The sequence below is a fragment of the Poeciliopsis prolifica genome, unplaced genomic scaffold, assembly GCF_027474105.1.
Source record: "Poeciliopsis prolifica strain line A6 unplaced genomic scaffold, Auburn_PproV2 SCAFFOLD036, whole genome shotgun sequence".
NCBI lineage: Eukaryota > Metazoa > Chordata > Actinopteri > Cyprinodontiformes > Poeciliidae > Poeciliopsis > Poeciliopsis prolifica.
The window spans coordinates 1769512-1786913 of record NW_026562411.1 but is presented as its reverse complement, the minus strand read 5'-3'; the positions used below and the strand labels follow the sequence as shown (position 1 = coordinate 1786913).

General features: G+C 41.4%; 2 protein-coding genes across 5 annotated transcripts in view; both read left to right on the top strand.

The window, feature by feature from the left end:
• Positions 1-533: 533 nt before the first annotated feature.
• LOC129374451 (tripartite motif-containing protein 16-like) lies at positions 534-2599 on the top strand. Its single transcript, XM_055052889.1, has one exon. The coding sequence runs from the start codon at positions 546-548 to the stop codon at positions 2214-2216; it is 1671 nt and encodes a 556-aa protein (XP_054908864.1). The 5' UTR covers positions 534-545; the 3' UTR covers positions 2217-2599.
• Positions 2600-6404: 3805 nt separating this feature from the next.
• LOC129374452 (poly(rC)-binding protein 3) overlaps positions 6405-17402 on the top strand; it is a 53358-nt gene continuing 42360 nt past the window's right edge. The window contains exon 1 of one of the 4 annotated variants that reach the window (XM_055052892.1): positions 6405-7571. The gene's annotated coding sequence lies outside the window, so the exon portion shown is untranslated. The remainder of the gene's footprint in view (positions 7572-17402) is intronic. The other 3 variants (XM_055052890.1, XM_055052895.1, XM_055052894.1) reach the window with 3 other exon arrangements.

Here is a 17402-nt window from a genome sequence, read left to right as displayed (position 1 = left end):
AACACAGTTGCACTAATCAATGTTAGTTAAGAAAACTCATGGATAAGTTTCTCTAAATCTTGCTGGTCGGGTGTTCTTCAGGTGATGGAAGGCCGACTTTGTAAGCGTCTGACTGTGGATGTGAAGTCTGAGTCAAAGATCTCCCACAAAAACTCCCAGACCGTAGTCATGATAGAGTAAACATGCATCTCTCACCACCTACATTTTACACAGCAGTGCAGAGAAACACACAAGGTTGCACACGGGTTTTATGTACATGCTTACAGAGATTATATTTATAAGTTTTGCTGTCGGTTTTTGAACAGAACTGTTGTAAACAGTTAAACTTTTACTTTAATAGTCGTCCACTTCCTGGAATCAAAGCCAGACCCTCCCTCTTCTTCCTGCTCAAACACATTTTGACGCTGGGTGGAACCAACATCTGCTGAAGCTAAACGCTAATTGGCTGCTGCTTCTCTGCTCTGACATGTGACTCACATGTCAGAACTCAACCCTGTTCTGTTTTCAGGAAATGAAACCAACAGTTATTGCGACTGAGAGGAGAAATGGAGGAGCAGGCAGTTCAGCTGGACCGAGAAACCTTCTCCTGTCCGATCTGTCTGGATCTACTGAAGGATCCAGTCACTACTGCGTGTGGACACAGCTACTGCATGAAGTGTATCAAATCCCACTGGGATGAAGAGGACCAGAAGGGAATCCACAGCTGCCCTCAGTGCAGGGACACGTTCACACCGAAGCCAGCACTAAAGAAGAACACCATGCTAGCAGCTTTAGTGGAGCAGATGAAGAAGACTGAACTCCCAGCTGCTCCTGCTGATCACCCATATGCTGGACCTGGAGACATGGCCTGCGATGTCTGCACTGGAAGAAAATTAAAAGCCGTCAGGTCCTGTTTATTCTGTCTGGTCTCTTACTGTGAGAAACACCTTCAGCCTCATTACGATTCAGCTCCTTTAAAGAAACACAAGCTGGTGGAGCCGAACAAGAACCTGCAGGAGAACATCTGCTCCAAGCATGGTAAGGTGATTGATATCTTCTGCCGCACTGATCAGAAGTGTATCTGTTATCTCTGCTCTGTGGATGAGCATAAAGGTCACGACACAGTGTCAGCTGCAGCAGAAACGACCAATAAGCAGAGAGAGCTGGAGGAGAGACGAGGAAACATCCATCAGAGAATCCAGGAGAGAGAGAAAGATGTGAAGCTGCTTCATCAGGAGGTGGAGGCCATCAATCACTCTGCTTATAAAACAGTGGAGGACAGTGAGGAGATCTTCACCCAGCTGATCCGTCTCCTCCAGGAAAGAAGCTCTGATGTGAAGCAGCAGATCAGATCCCAGCAGGAAACTGAAGTGAGTCGAGTCAAAGATGTTGAGGAGAAGCTGCAGCAGGAGATCACTGAGCTGAAGAGGAAAGACGCTGAGCTGGAGCAGCTCTCACACACAGAGGATCACAACCAGTTTCTCCTCAACTACCCCTCACTGCCAGCACTCAGTGAGTCCACACACTCATCCAGCATCAACATTCGTCCTCTGAGACACTTTGAGGACGTGGCAGCAGCTGTGTCAGAGCTCAGAGACAAACTACAGGACATCCTGAGAGACTCATGGACAAACATCTCACTGATGGTCACTGAGGTGGATGTTCTGCTGTCAGAACCAGAACCAAAGAACAGAGCTGGGTTCTTAAAGTATTCATGTGACATAACTCTGGATCCAAACACGGCTCACACAGTACTGGCACTATCAGAGGGGGACAGGAAGGTGACACGGATGAAAAAGCATAACTCTTATCCCGGTCATCCAGACCGATTCACTGATCGCTCTCAGGTTCTGAGCAGAGAGAGTCTGACTGGACGTTGTTACTGGGAGGTGGAGAAGAGCAGCTCATGGGTTTATGTCGCTGTCGCTTACAAGGACATCAACAGAGAAGGAGAAGGAGATGAATGTTTATTTGGAGGCGATGAGAAATCTTGGGCTTTGGATTGTCAAGAAAAGAGTTATAAACTGGTACACAGAAGAATCCGAACCGCCGTCTCCGGTCCGGTTTCCTCCAGAGTGGGAGTGTACCTGGACCACGGAGCAGGCCTCCTGTCCTTCTACAGCGTCTCTGAAACCATGACTCTGATCCACAGAGTCCAGACCAGATTCACTGAGCCGCTGCTGGCCGGGCTTTGGGTTGGCCCAGGATCCGCTGCAGAGTTCTGCAAACCCAAATAGATCTGACTGTTGATCAGGGTTCATCGTTATAACGTTTTTATTTTTCTGGGTTAAATGTCCAGGAATCCTGAAGGATATCACTACTGGTGTTTTCTTTCACTTTTATATGAGAAAAATGTCTCCACATGAAAATCTAAACTTCCACGGACTAATAACTCTGCATTAATATTTGTGCTGCATTAATATTTGTGCTGCATTAATATTTGTGCTGCTTGGATGTTGATTTAATCAACTTGTCTTGAAATGAAATGAACTTGCTGCTGTTTTCTTGATATTAGAAAACGGAAACTATTAGCCTAGCCATCTCCTTCTGAATACTTTAAATAAGAAAAATAAATGTCTGCTGTTCCGTCTCTTTTGCTTTATTCAATAAAAGTACTTGATTACAGAGAAATCTGGAATGTTTAATATTCTTCATTACAATAAATTGTGAGTTTTGTAATCTGAAGTGCAGAAACATTTCATTCAAAGTGTTTTTTGATCCCACCAAACGCTGACAGGAACAACGTGAGCAACAATCTGACCCGAGTTAAAGTGGATTACATTTGGCTTTGACATGATGCAAACCTTCATGTTTTCCAGTCAGGGTGAAATATTTAAAACATACGACCTTTAATAAACTGACACCCATATTTGGAGATTGATCTTTGAAACAAACAAAAACTGAAAAATCTGTGGAAAATTCATCCAGTTCTGAGGATTTGATTTGCACAGACTCTTCAGGATTTCAGAGAGCTGACCAGTTAACCTGGTTTCTGAACCACTTTACTGAATTAGTAGCTTCTTCACAGCATTTTGACCTTTGATACCTCAGACTGTGGGACGGGCCGGCCGTCAGGAGCACCGGGTCGTTTCCTGGTGACCCGGCTGCCGGCCTGGTCAGGATCAGAACCCAAGGTCGGGTTTCAGGTCCAATTAATAAATAATCTATGCCATTAGTGCAGCTCGCTCTGGAATCTGCCAGGCTCAAAGTCAGCTCTGCTTGTATCAGACATTTCAGCAGCAAGGCAGTTCAAAGTGCTTTGCATCATGAAGTCACCAATTATGAAACTATGAAATGTTCGTCAGATGAAAAAAGGCCGACTTTGTAACTGTCTTTATGTGTCTCTGAATGTTCATGTCTGACTTCCTCACTGATCTCAGGCTGAGTGACGAAGCTGATGGACCGGCTCAAGTCGTCCTCAGATATTTATGTTACGCTGCCAGACTTAGACGACTAGGATACAAACTGACCACAGTTTTCTTCTATTCGCATCATTTACTGTTATTTTGGTGTAACTTTTTGTTTTCTCCATTAATTTTCTCTTTAATAAGCTACTCCTGCTCTGGCGTTTGATTGGCTGTGATTCCTTCCTGTAGGAGGGATGATGCTGCCATCCACTAACTGCTCCTCCTCTTCTACAATTAACTTTTTACTTTCATGAAAGTTGAAAATGATCCTACATCAGTTCTTCTGTTTCTTCTCAGACCTCCGGTCCGTCGGGGCAGATGGCCGATTGAACTGAGACCGGTTCTGGTTCTACTGGAGGGTTCTTCCTGTTAAGGGGAGTTTTTCCTGTCCACTGTCGCTACATGCTTGTTCGGTATGAGGGGCACTTCGCCACCTCCTCATGCCCAGATGCAATCTGTTGGGATTTCAGAAACATTTTGATCTACTTTGAATAAACACTTGAGCTTAATGTGTCGTTTGATGACTCGGATTGATTGCAGTGAATGATTGATTATTTTTGTTTTTAGAGAAATTGCTGTGAATTGGCACTAGGAATAAATACAAATTAATTTTCTGATTGATTCATCCGCTCCAGCCAGATGCCTATAAGTTTGTTTCTGACCACTTTGTAGAAGATAAAAACTTTAGGATCTGAGCCTATCAGTCAATAAAAAATTAAAACGCCATAAAATGATTGGATTAAACATTTGGAGCCTGAAGGCATCGTTTTACGGATCCGGTCTCACATATATCCATTTGCCCGTTGCATGATAAGTCGTGGGACAACCTAAAAATAATCAGGACAAGCTGTCACTTCCCACTCGGTTTCATCCAATCTGCGTGTTCAGATTTCCAGCTTTGAATGGTTAGAAGGCTGATATTAATTGACCTGAGGGCTAAGCGTCGCTGCAGACAGACAGGAAAATAAACCAGCATCATAACTTCCTGTTAAACTCCTCTGTCCTCGCCTGAGAAACTCTCCGGGAAGAGATCTGGACTCCCTGAATGGCATGTTATTTATTAAAGTCCCCATGACTGACGGAGGTTAGAGTGGGAGCGAGCGCTGACCCACAGCTGCAGAGTGGGATCATAATCTGAGGACGGCTGTGTTTAGCGGAGGCTCAGTAATGGCTAAGTACTGTGAAACGACGCAGTGAGGGTAATGATACGACTACGCGACAACCACGTATTGGGCGCCTTTAATTAGACTCAAGGCGGAGAAAAAACGCTGCAGTTGTCAGATGTGTAAGCTGTATTTACTCAGTGGTTCTGACTCACTGACAGCCAACCCAAGTTTAACTAAACCTACAAAGCTGCTTTGTTCTTTGAGCTTCTAATGTATTTAATGTAACTACTACAGATAAAACTCTGGGAATTAGAGCACAAAACAACCACCAAGTTTACAAAGTCAGGAAATATCCTGAATTATTTGGGAATCAGCCTGGAAAAACTTAACGGTAGTATTGAATAGAAATATCTTTCATTTCCAAGCTGTGGGCAGATTCAGGCGTAGCAGCAGAAATAAAAACTATGCAAAATACAAAATATAAGACATTACCGTAAGAATAAATTGATACTGCAAGAAAAACACTAATTATTAAAAAGGCATTTGCTCAAGATGTCTATATTTGTGCATATAAAACAAAAACAGTACAACAAATAGAAAAACTGTCAACAGAAGGAATGTAAACCGTTCTTGAGTTTGCAAACTCCTGGGAAAGGATCTGCGATGTTCGTTTGTGCACTCAGGATGCAGCAGCGACAGAGTTTACTCTTCTATCCTCAGTTTGTGAAAGGACATGTAAAAATAACAAAGAATGAATCCAAAAACATAACTGGGGGTAAAATCCAAGTGTTGCGAATGTTCGTCAACGTTAGCAAATGCGCTAAACAAAGCATTAGCTTCTCCACTAGCGGATGAACAGAGGTGTGAATATTCTCATTCTGACAATGAGAAAATATGAAAACAAAAGAAAACTGAAATGCAAGCACTGGAGTGTTTTTGGATCCCAGTTTGATACAGGATTTTAAATTTGATCAATTCGATCCAGTTGAATTTAGCCAATGCCTGGATTCCTCCAACTTCCATTTCCGTCCTGTCTGAAGGTTCAGGTGAAATTTATCATGCAATATCACTAATTGTTACATTTTGCTTTAAAGAAGCTGCTATACTTTTCCAATAAGTCTCGTTTTCACTGAATTTTAAAGTGTGCTACTTCTGATTCCATCCTGATATTTTGAGTAGGAACATTAGGATCCGAGGTGTTTAAGACCAGAGCTAACTGGCTTTAAATCACATATGTAACACGCCTCATTGTCTTTAAGCCTCTGTGTGAATCTTGTGCCATTTAAGTGTTTTTATCCACCAAAGAAATGCCACTTTATCACCATCTCTAAATCAGATGTGTGTTTTCCAGCTTGCTCTCTCCTCCTGGCTGATGACGGCGCTCAGGTCTGCAGGATGGCGTCCAAAGCTGCTCCATCGTCTTCGCACAGCTGACTGCTCCCGGTCATCAGTGCAGTCGGCTACATATTCGATGTGACATCTCCTTCCATCCTCTAATGAATTTTTTATGTCTGTTCCTCTCCCGCTGACACACAGACGGGCCTCGTATCGGTTCTGTTCGGTAAACTGTGCCGTTGTAAATGGCAGCGCTGCTTTGGAGTCTGGGCCGCCTCCTACTCTGTGGATGCTACAGTCCGCAGCTATTGGGAAATTCATTTCCTTTCCAAATTATCAATCCAGAAAGTTTGAAAAAAAAACAAAAAACAAACAGACTTGAAATTGTAAATGAAACAACATAAGTACTTTGACTTTTCCAAGTTGGCAGCTTTAAAATATTTAGAGGCGCTGAATCAAGACATGGCTGGAGAGATTGATTTATTTTCATGATCAGTTTGGTGAAGGAAATTAACTAAACTGGTGGTTTTCTATGGTGAAGCAGCTTTAAAGGAAACTGATTCTGTTTCTTCAGCTGGAGATTCTGGTTCCATGTTGGAGCTTTCTGACAAAATACTGAACTTTCATTGGCCAGTCCAAGACCCAGTCCCTCCATCCGTCCTTCCTCCTTTCCTTCCTTATTATCCTCGCCTTTTCTTTACTTTAGTCCCTTCCATTCATCCTTCCCTCTTCCTTCCTTGTTTCTTTAGATCTTTTTGTAGTTGTGCTTTTTCCTTCCTTCCTATCTTGAATCTTTTCTTTCCTCCTATGTTAGTCACTTCCTTCTTTCCTTCCTTCCAATCTTAGTCTCATCCTTCTTGCATATCTTAGCCTCTTGCATCGGTATCTTTCCTTCATTCCTGTTGATCGTTGTGTCTTTTTTTCCTTCCGATCATCGTGCCTTCCTAACTTCGTCCCGTCCATCTTCCTTCCTGTCATCACCCCTTCCTTACTCTTTCCTTTCCTAGTCGCTCCTTTTGTAGTTTCACTCCTTCCCATCTTCCTTCCTTGTCATCTTTGTCCTTTCCTTCTTTCCTTCCTTCCTTGCCACCTGCCACTGCTGACTGGGAGTTTGAGAAAACAGAGTCTAGACACAAAGAAACAGAGGATCTGATCGAGGAGTACTTTCTATGTGTAGTAGAAGGGTTCATGGCATCGCGGCTCCTCCAGTTGCTGGTGATCTCTCAGTTACAGGCTGTAAACCATTCAGCGTTCACCTTCCTTCAGACCAGCAGCTTTCCATGTTTGTTTACTTTCTAATTATTCCAGCTGGATATGAGCGACTGGCTGTCCCTGCTGTGATTGGCTGGTTCGTCTCCTGCCTGCCTCCACCCATTGGCCGGCTGCAGGTTGGGAGGGGCAGCTCCGGGCATCCTCCCCCTGCTCCTGTAGCCGAGCTTGTAAATGTAAAGTCTTTCTCCGGCTTTTATCTGAGTGACTTCAGCGTTGTGCCTCTGAGCGAGTGTGTGTGAGTGTGTGTGTCGCAAGGAGAGTTAACGAGAGGAAGGAGCGGAGAGAGGGAGGGAGAGCCAAGCAGCGTTTATTTTTCTCCCCCCTGCTCCCTGTCACTCCATCCTTCCTCCCCTGACCTGGACCACCCTCCAGTCCTGCTTCCGGCCCGAACCGGGACCCCCATCCACCCGAACCGCCCCGGGACCCTTTGACTCTCCTCACTTCTCCGTCCCACCAGCCACCACCCTGACAGGTAAGTCCTGCTTCTCCAGCCTTCAGTGATCGGCTGCTTTTCTTCTTTGGGAGTTCTCTTTCACTATTTGTCCAAAAATATTCCATGTCATCTTTGCGTTTTCTGGAGGCATAGTCCAAGTTTTCCCTTCGGTAAAGTGACACAGTTTCAGGAGATGCTGTCAGTGAGGTCACAGTGCTTTCCCTCCTCCCTTTCAGATATAAACTTCCTCAAATGCACATTTCCAGAGATTTTCTAACTTTCAGCCGGGAGCAGCGATTGGGTGGGAAAAGCTTCTCCCGGTTATTTACCGTTCCTGGAAAATCTGCGGCCACTTCCAAACGGCGGGATAAAACACAGGGCTGCTGGTCGGCTCCAGAACGCATGACGTTGCACAAAGCGTAATGACTTTACAAGGCAGTGAGACGCTTGATTGAATCAGGCAATCCTTCTGGCAGCGGATCGCCGATATTAACGCGGCTCATAAAGCATTCCTGGCAGCAGCAGGGAGGAGAAAAACTGCTTAGTTCTCCAGCAGCACATCCTGCACTCCACCAGGAAGGGGAAGTGCTGTGTGTGTGTGTGTGTGTGTGTGTGTGAGAGAGAGACAGTGTGTGTGATTATACTGAAGTGCTTTAGACATCAATACTGCCAGCCAAGAGATTTTAAAGCCACTTTATCAAATCTGAAAATTGGACCTTACAGCGAAGACTAGAAGAAAAAAAGCTCCTTTCTGAAGACAAATTAATGAATAAAAAAGATTTCTGCCATTTGAATTTTATTCCATTGTTATATTCACTCACCTTTAATTTTATGCTTATTAAACTTCAATTGTAACAATTTCAGAACATTAAAACTCACCTTTTAAATATTTTGCAAATTTAGATATATCATTAAGAATATTTATATTTGAATACAATTAATTTTTCATATATGACTAAAATATTAAATAAATGAAAACTATGATTACAGCATACTATAAATTGTAACATTAGATTTAAAGTATTTAATTTGAAATTAAATGTAAATTAAATTGAGTGAATCTAAATGAAATCATGAATATAAATGTTATGTATAAAGTTATTTTAACTGTATTCAAATAAAATATATAAAAAACTATTGATAAAAAATATATGAATCTATTAAACGTGTTCAGGAAATGCAACACAAATAAGATAAATGTATGTGAAACATTGTGTTTACGAGGTGCAAACCTCACACTGAGGTTCGGCTTAGTTTAAAAAAACATGTTGGAGGAATATATTCCTGGTAACTTCAGATTACACCGATACTTCATTATCCAATTCTTTGGCTGAAATTCCTTTTGACATTTTATGGCTGTCATCAGAGCCTCGAGAATCTCCAGTTGAAGCTCCATCTAGTGTATTTCATTCACAGCGGGCGAGTTTACCTTAGTCACTGAGGGAAGCTGGATGAAGTCAAAGACGCGTCTTCAGACTCTGCCTTTATTATGTGACGTAGTCGGACTATTAGCAAACCCCCAGCGAACCGTGAGCCCTGCTTCCTCCTGAGCTCTGCAGGAGAGCAGCTGGCTCTTTGTGTCCTGGCCTTTTCCAACCATTCCGGTTTTCCCGCTGGCCTGGCTCAGCGCTCCGAATGTGGCGGGAGTTGGATCTGGCTCAGAGTTAGCTGTTGCAACTTCACGTTTCAGTCAGTGGTTAGCTTGATTTATTAGATCAAAATCAACTTTAAGGGTTTTCTTATAATGTCTGAGTCCAGTAAGCAACATTAACCATTTGGTTAATGAGGTTAACGGTTTGGTTTAATTGATTTGCATTAATTAATGCCTAAGTTTAAGCTGTTTTGTTGAGCTTTGTTGAAGACCAAAGGTGGCAGATCCAAACTGCAAAACAGAAGTCAACAAAACCAATAAATACTGAAAATATAGAACCAAAATAAAACCACATTCGTTTCCAAATGTTTGATCAGTGGATAAATAAATTTAAAACACTTTCCGGCACAAAAAGGCAGTATATTCTATTCTATATTAATCTATCTTGCATCTGCTCTGATTTTAAAATCTACCAGGAATCCTAAACCTCTTTGTTAATCAGTTACTTACTCTGTAAGCTTTTATTTTGAAAGGCTCATGTAATCCCCTTTCCATAACCCCATGAGGAGATCCGTACCCGTTCTTTAAATCCAGACTAAATAAAAAACAACACCCTGAAATACTGAGGCTTTTATATTGAAGGGTGTGTTTGGGCTTTAACTTGAAAGGCCAACATATCCCAGTTTTAGGGCTTGTTTTGTTGCTTTAGTGATGTGAAATCTGCTTTAATCCAACTGAAATGTCATTGTTATGACAGGCAGCCGCAGGAGACGACGACAAACAATATCTGTCCTCTAAACTTGTGATGATCTATTCTTCTGTTGAAGGGAGGTGAAATCTGTTTTTTGTTTCCAGTTTTATTTTAAAGGATGAATTTGTCCAGGTTGACTGGGGATCCGTTTCCTGTTCTGAAACAGATTTTCTGTTGACAAACTGATGTTTCACTTTAAAATACCATTTTGTTTGGGGGCAAAGATGTTGTTTGGCTTAATTTAAATTCAAGCTAATACGAGTACATAACTACATTATTAAAGAAAATGCAAGTTTTATCCATTTATCCACACAGATTGATACTGTGAGCAGCTTTTTTGCTTTGGTACTTTGATTATTTAACTTCAGTAATCTCCCTAATCTTTGGCTCCCTCTGCAGATAAGATCTAAACTAGGACTTTGACTAGGCTGCTCCTCGTCCCAAAATTAACCCTATAAATTGAATTAGACTGCCTGATACTTGAATGTACTACAAGTCAATGACTGTAACTTACCTTTATGATAAATTGGTAAAATGTTTTCTTGAAAAGAATCTAGAAGATGACATACATTGTGTATTTGATGTCAATAAAATGGATGGGACTGAGTTGTTGACGGTCATTGGTGGGACTGAATAGTTTGTAAAATAAAGACAGTTTGGGCTGCAGAAGTTTGTGAAACTGGATCCGAAAGAAACTTGAAAGGTTTTTGTCTTCGGGACAGATGAGACCAAAGTCGAGATGTTCAACACTATGCCGAGTCCATTTGGACCTTATCAGAATTAATTTAATTCTTTTCAGAGTTATTTCAACTAAAAACTGAGTAGTTTTAACACTCGAAAAAGTTATAACTACGCCAAGTTTTGTTGAAACGACTCTGAAAAGAGTTAAATTAACACCAATTCCGATAAGGACCAAATGGACTCGGCATAGTGTTGATTTAACTGCAGAATTTACTGCGTGTTTGGAGAAAAGCAAATACAGCATATGGAGAGGCTTCTGTTAGCATCCTGCGGTCTGCTCTTAGGGTGGACCTGCTTGGACAGACAAACTGGACTGTCTGTCCAGAGTCTCTTCTTCTAAACACTTTTCTGACCTCCTTAACAGACTCAAAAGTTGCTGTTTCCAGTGGAAATTAATTATACGGAGTTGTCCTATTTACATTTGGAGATGCTAATCTTCAGTGTCTACAGATACCAGTCTAATTTTTGGGGTCAAAATTCAATTCAGACATAAATTTTTCTATTCAAACGGTCTAGAGATTCTGATCAGTGTAAACAAATACACTTGTCAGTATTTAAAGAAAAAAAAATAATATATATATATATATATATATATATATATATATATATATATATATATATTTTGTAAGGCTTCATTGGTTTCTATTTTTAAAAAATTGGTTTGTGCATAAAATTCAGTAGCTTAAATTACCAGTAGGTTTGCTCAGCTGCCTTGCTTTTTCTTAAATAAAAAATATCAAGATTATCGCCGAGGGGACTAGCATAACGCTATATACTCATAAATAAGAGCGCCAAAGACGTGCTACGTAAATGTATTTTAAAATCAATAGAGCGTTTTGAGGTGATCCAGGACTTCCAGGACAAGCAACAGCAATTCTTTACAGAATCGATTCTTATCTGCACCTGTAATGTGATTCCTCATCAGAAAATGCTTTTCTTATAACATTTTTAACATTCAGTGTTTGTAACCTTGCATTTGTACATATTAAAATAGATATTAAACATTATTATAAATGTGCAGCAAAAATCTGAAACAAAATTTTGGAACATTGTAAAACAGCCAAAACGGTGATTTCCTTTCAATCTGGAATAAAGAGATGCTTTCACATGACAATAATGAAACATAAACTTGATGGACTGATTGATGAAAACACACAGGGTGTCCTGAGTTACACTATTGGAGCTCCAAGTTTATTATAAACTAACACGAAGCTAATTCTGCCTCAGCTTTCCTCAACATGTTCGTACAATAGGCTTTACTGGCTGTGAAGTTGAGGCCAACAATATTTTCTCGTCACTTCGCTGGTTAAGCTGGTTCCTTCCACCCCTGTATCAGTGGGTATAAAAATAGCAGACGGGTTAGCGGGGGCCGCCTGTTCAGGACCATCCCTCACCACCCAGAGTGGTGCTGGGGAAGCAAAAGGGAAGGCTGGCGCTACTGCACTACAGTTTGTTTCTCAGCCTGCCTCCATTTACCCTCCATCTTTTCTGATTGATCTCTGAAACCTTCACAGGCTTAAATTACATAACTCTGTTGCTCCTCGTCGACAGGACGGTCCTCAGATTTCACCAACCATAATTCTCCTGGATGGCTTCGACTTTTAGAAGGTGCCGCGTTCAATTTCAGTAATGCCTTGCACCGCCGGCCCTTGATTTCTGGTATGAATTATTGTTGGGGAGGATTGTTTTTAGGTTTACAGCGTTGCTCTGATAGAGAACAGCTGACCCATCAATTGAAAGGGAAGGAGAGGCATTCCTTCCTCATTGAAGCATCAACTATTTTTTTAATGAGCAGAGATGACTACAAGATATACTAGTTACTTTTACACAGAAATAAAGCTAGAACTGATTGTTCTTTGCTGTGGTGCTAATGCTAGCTTGCATTCAACTACATGAAGGTAGGAAGATTGCCCGTCACTGTATGATCCTTACCGTTAGCTCATTTTTGCATGTGCTAAAAGAAATATGTTGGTAAAATGTAGACGTACAAGATTAAAGGGGTTATCACCGTACAACCCAGTATCCCATCTCTTCATGGGAAACAAATCAATTACTTCATGTTTGATTATTGTATACAGGTGAAATAGTGTTTTTTTTTGTTTGTTTTTTTACAGAAAATAGCCAAGCAAAATGAAGTTAAACCATTTTTATCTTTTGGTTATTCTCTTTGAATCATATACTGTTTTTCAATTGTAATGAAATAAAAAAAATATTCTTGTATTTTTTTCACTAATGAGCTAACGGTGCAGATTGTAGCGTGACAATTATAGCGTGACAATTATCGTGACTTGGGTAGCATCATCTGTCTGAAGACTGAACTGATTCATCATGAGAAGAGGTGAACGTAGCAGATGTTTAACATTTGATAAGCAGTGAGGAAGGTTCCTGCAGTTTGCACGCAGAGAGGGATTCAGTGCTCCCGTTTCGACCTGAACAGATAACATCATTCGGATTTAAAGTTCCAGCAGAGACGACAAGGAAACTTCCAGGAGCTGATAGTGGAGCGACACAACGCCTTATTTTTGTATAAATATTAGGAGAGGAGTTTGGAATCATCTGTAGATAGTCACTGACTTTAAACATCAGGTCATTTGATGCAGCAAGTTGGAAATGACTGGTAGCTCTCCTTTCCATAAAGGTTTGACCTCCGAATGCCCCCAGCTCGGACAGGGTGCAGCTACGTCACCGTGTGTGAATGCAACGTGATTATTTTTCCATTATTGCCACTGTTTCTCTGAGATGACTCAGCTCAACTGATGAATGGAGCCTTCTGAGTCCACAATGAGGTTCTGCAGACCAGTGGAGGAGCTCTGCATGCAGGAACTAATTTTTTAAACATTTAACCACAGAAACCGAACATTATTTGATGACGTAAGCACATGAAACAAGACAGTAGAGAAAACTGAAAAAAAAAAACCAGGAGTGTCTGCGGCTTATGTTTGTTAATGTCAGTGAATAGTGTAAGAGATATTCTAAAGCTCATCTCTCGGCGCTGTCGGCTGCCTCTTGGCGTTTTTTTGCTTGATTAAAAAGCGCCCAGGAGTTGGTAAGCGTGTGGTAGGTGTGAGCGCACGCCCTGACAGCTTAGCATACTGATTATTCAAGCCTCTTAAGCTAAGCCTCGGCACTCGAGTGATGAACGTCAGCTCCTCGCTCTTCCCTTCTGATTTCTGCACTTTTCCCATTCTCAGTTTGAGCAAGTGGGAAGCTGGTGACAGCCCTCGCAAAGAGCAAACCTGTTGTCTGAGAGGGAGAACGGATCGGCAACGCGCTGATTCAGACACAGCCAGGACTTTATTTACTGTGATCCAATCAATGTTAGTGCCATTAACTATAAAGTTAGCGGCACTAACCCTAAAGGAATACCACAAATATTAGTCTCACGAATGACAAAAAGCTAGAGCAACACAAAATGTATCAGAAGCTAACGTTAAAGTTTTAGCTTACGCTAAGTGCTATATGACATGTTCCTTAATGCACTTAGGTATTGAATTCATGTTTAAGTCTTGTTCTCCATTTTCTATGTTTTATTTTGTTCTTGTACGTTTCTGGTTTGAGATAAAGTAACTGGGACAAAATAGAGAACGTGACAACAGGAAATGGAACTGTTATGTAAACAGTCTTCACCCTCTTCAAAATAAGAGCATAAATATAAACATTGAAAACCAAAACTTCAACACAGAAGAAAAATTTTATTCAGCTAAAAGTGTCCAAAACAGCCAATTAATTAGTGCAACAGAATTTACACAAAAAAGTTTAAGGAATGCTAAGGGCGGTAAGTTAGCTAACCACTGTTAGCAGAAAGCAAGAAGTCTGCTTTATAAAAGGTTAAAACTTTCCATAGTATATGATATCCATTTTAATGAATTAAGTGAATGTGTGAGATTTGTCCTCAATAAATATTGAAAGTGTCTTGCATTAACAGATTGTGCACGAGGGCCAAATTTATACTCTTCGAGAATGTGGGTCAGGGGCCACAAATGGCCCCCGGGCCAGTCTTTGGGCAGCAGCGTTGTCCAACAGTCCAGAGGGAATGCAGGAATAAATATATTAGAGGTTTTCTGTGATATTTAACATAAAAGCTGCTGTGCAAGTTTTAATTTGACTGATTTCTTACTTCCTTCTGACTGTCAATAACATTAAGGATTTCTGATAGAACGGTTGGTGGTTTTTTACATATTTTTTCTTGTTTTACCCCAACACTGACCCTGTAGTTGAGCACTGTACCATCAACCATAGAAGGAAGCTCCACAAACCTCTGAGGAAGACACATACCGCAATGTCATTTTTCACAAAATGTTAACAATAATGTAGTGTCAGATTTTAAATTTTGAAGGACCACAAGACTTTTACCAAAGACCACAAGTAATTTCTCCCGCTGGTATTTGTTTTGGTCTTATTTACCCAGAATGCATTGCTCTGTAGCCCGCTTCCCGCTTTAGGAGCGGTCTCCGGTCCACTTGGTGTTCACATATTAATTTAAAACGCAACATAGTTTACTTCAATCAAAGTTGAATAGAGCGTTCACCGGACTGAACCGGACGTTCTCGATGAACAAACTGGAGTTGGATTAAAGTGGCTGTCAGTCAGATTTTAGTGGCTTTACAAAGAACAGCCTGCATGGAAAAGGAGTGAAAAAAGTCCAAACAACCTTCAGAAACTCTAAACAGTTGGTACATGGGACAAACGTTAAAAATTTGTAGTAGCTCAAAGATTTTGAGCATAACTGTACATTATTCGTGTCTACTACCTTTCCATATGCAAGGCGCTGGCACCACGTCAGTTTCTGCATCACTGACCTTGTTTATTGGCTGTAGTGAGAAAGGTTATTCTAATTCCTGTCAGATACAAACCTGAAAAAATTTCCATTTCCATCAAAATGTTGCCTGAGACAAAACAGAAATATTAAATTTGTAGAACAATGAATTCCCTTTGGAAACATTCAGAATGGACTGCACTGTTTGCTCTGCAGCGGGCGTTTGTGTGTGTGCGCGCGCGTGTGTGTGCGTGTGTTATGGGTTGAGCGGGCTCTGAGCTGGCAGGACGGGCCTCGGCTGCTTACCGCTGAGTCCCACCTGACCAACAGATTGGTCCCAGTTGGTGGCCGAGGCCAAAACAGAAACTGTGGATGGTTCAGGATTCAGCCAACACAATGGAAGAAAACAATGAACTGGAGACAACATAATGAGGCATCAAGAGCTGATTCAGTAGTTTGTAAACTATTTTAACACACATTTCTGGATAAATACTAAAATTTAGTTAAAACTTGGTTGGTTTCCTGGCATAATACACTTTTTAAATAAATGAATTGATTTGAATAAGAATTATGGAAAATATGCATATTTAATTATAAATTTGATCATGCATAATCCACCAATGCAGTACATGTTTGACCTGTATTTAGTTAAATAAGGGAGTGGAAAACACCTGGCTGTTGACGAATGTTAAGCGGTATTAAGCATCCAAAGAGAGACTGAAGCAGAGAAAGAATCACTGCCAAAAAGAGATGGAACGTGTTAAAAGAGTAGGATCACTTAAACTAGAAAAGATAACAGGCTCAGTGCGTTTACTGCACAATAGAAATGGAGTTTGTCCTCAGATACCTCAGCAGGAAACATCTACTACATGCATCATCTCCTTAATGGATGCTGGCCTCTTGGCAGAGGACAAACTTTTCTGTGATCGTTCAGACAAAATCTTCTCCAAGCTTGAGACTATTGGTATTATATTATACTAAACAAAGTTTAATATAATGAAGATTGCTTTTTAATTTTTAAATGTAAAACGTTCATTTTCCTTCTTTTTACACTTTCAAGTTTAACAGTCATGCTTTTGGACTTTGGGAGGAAGCCGGAGTACCCGGAGAGAACCCACACGAGCATGGGGAGAACATGCAAACTTTGTGCAGAAAGACTCGGCACGAAGTCCCGGAGATCAGCCCGGAGACCAACGGGACTCCCTACGAAGTCCCAGAGGTCAGCCCGGAGAGTGTCTGACGACCTGGCGACAAATAGGATTAGAGTCTGAAGGTCTGGGAACTCGAGGCCTCAAGTTCCCATGGCACGCAGTCCCTGCGGGCCGCAAGCTCTCCTGCCAACATCTTTCGCCATCAGCCCCTAAGTGTCAAGCTCCCTTGACACCGCAGTCCCTTTGTCGTAAAGCTTTTCTGCCACTGAAACCTTCAAGCCTGAAGGTTTCAGTGGCAGAAACCCAACCCTGAAACCGTCAAGCCTGAAGGTTTCAGTGGCAGAAACCCAACCCTGAAACCGTCAAGCCTGAAGGTTTCAGGGTTGGTCCACGAAACCATGATGACTGAAACCTTCAGGCTTGAAGGTTTCAGTCATCATGACAATTTTTTAAATTACAATTCAATCCAGTACCTCAGAGTACCTGTTTGGTACATTCTCTGATAAGTATTGCAAATGCCTCCGACCACACGTGATATTACTGACTTCTGCCCTGAAACCGACTGGCTGTCTTTAGGTGGTTGCTGGTTCAGCTTTTCCACTTCCAAGTCATTTCCAATACATTTCAGCTTCAAGGCGGTGTTTTCCTCTTCAAAGGCGATGTTTTGATCCTCCAAGGTATTGTTTCTATCCTCTAAGTCAATGTTTTTATTCTGCAGGTCCTCGCTTTTCAGCTTAAGGGTGTTGCTTGTTTCCACCAAGGAAGTGATTTTCAGCTTCAGGGCGGTGTTTTCCGTTTCAAAGAAAATGGCTTTCTTCTGCAGGTCATCGCTTTTCAGCTTCAGGATGGTGTTTTCCTTCTTCAGGGAGCTTTTCTCCTC

Coding starts and splice junctions, on each gene's coding strand:
- LOC129374451 (XM_055052889.1), top strand. CDS start 546: ATGGAGGAGCAGGCAGTTCAGCTGGACCGAGAAACCTTCTCCTGTCCG.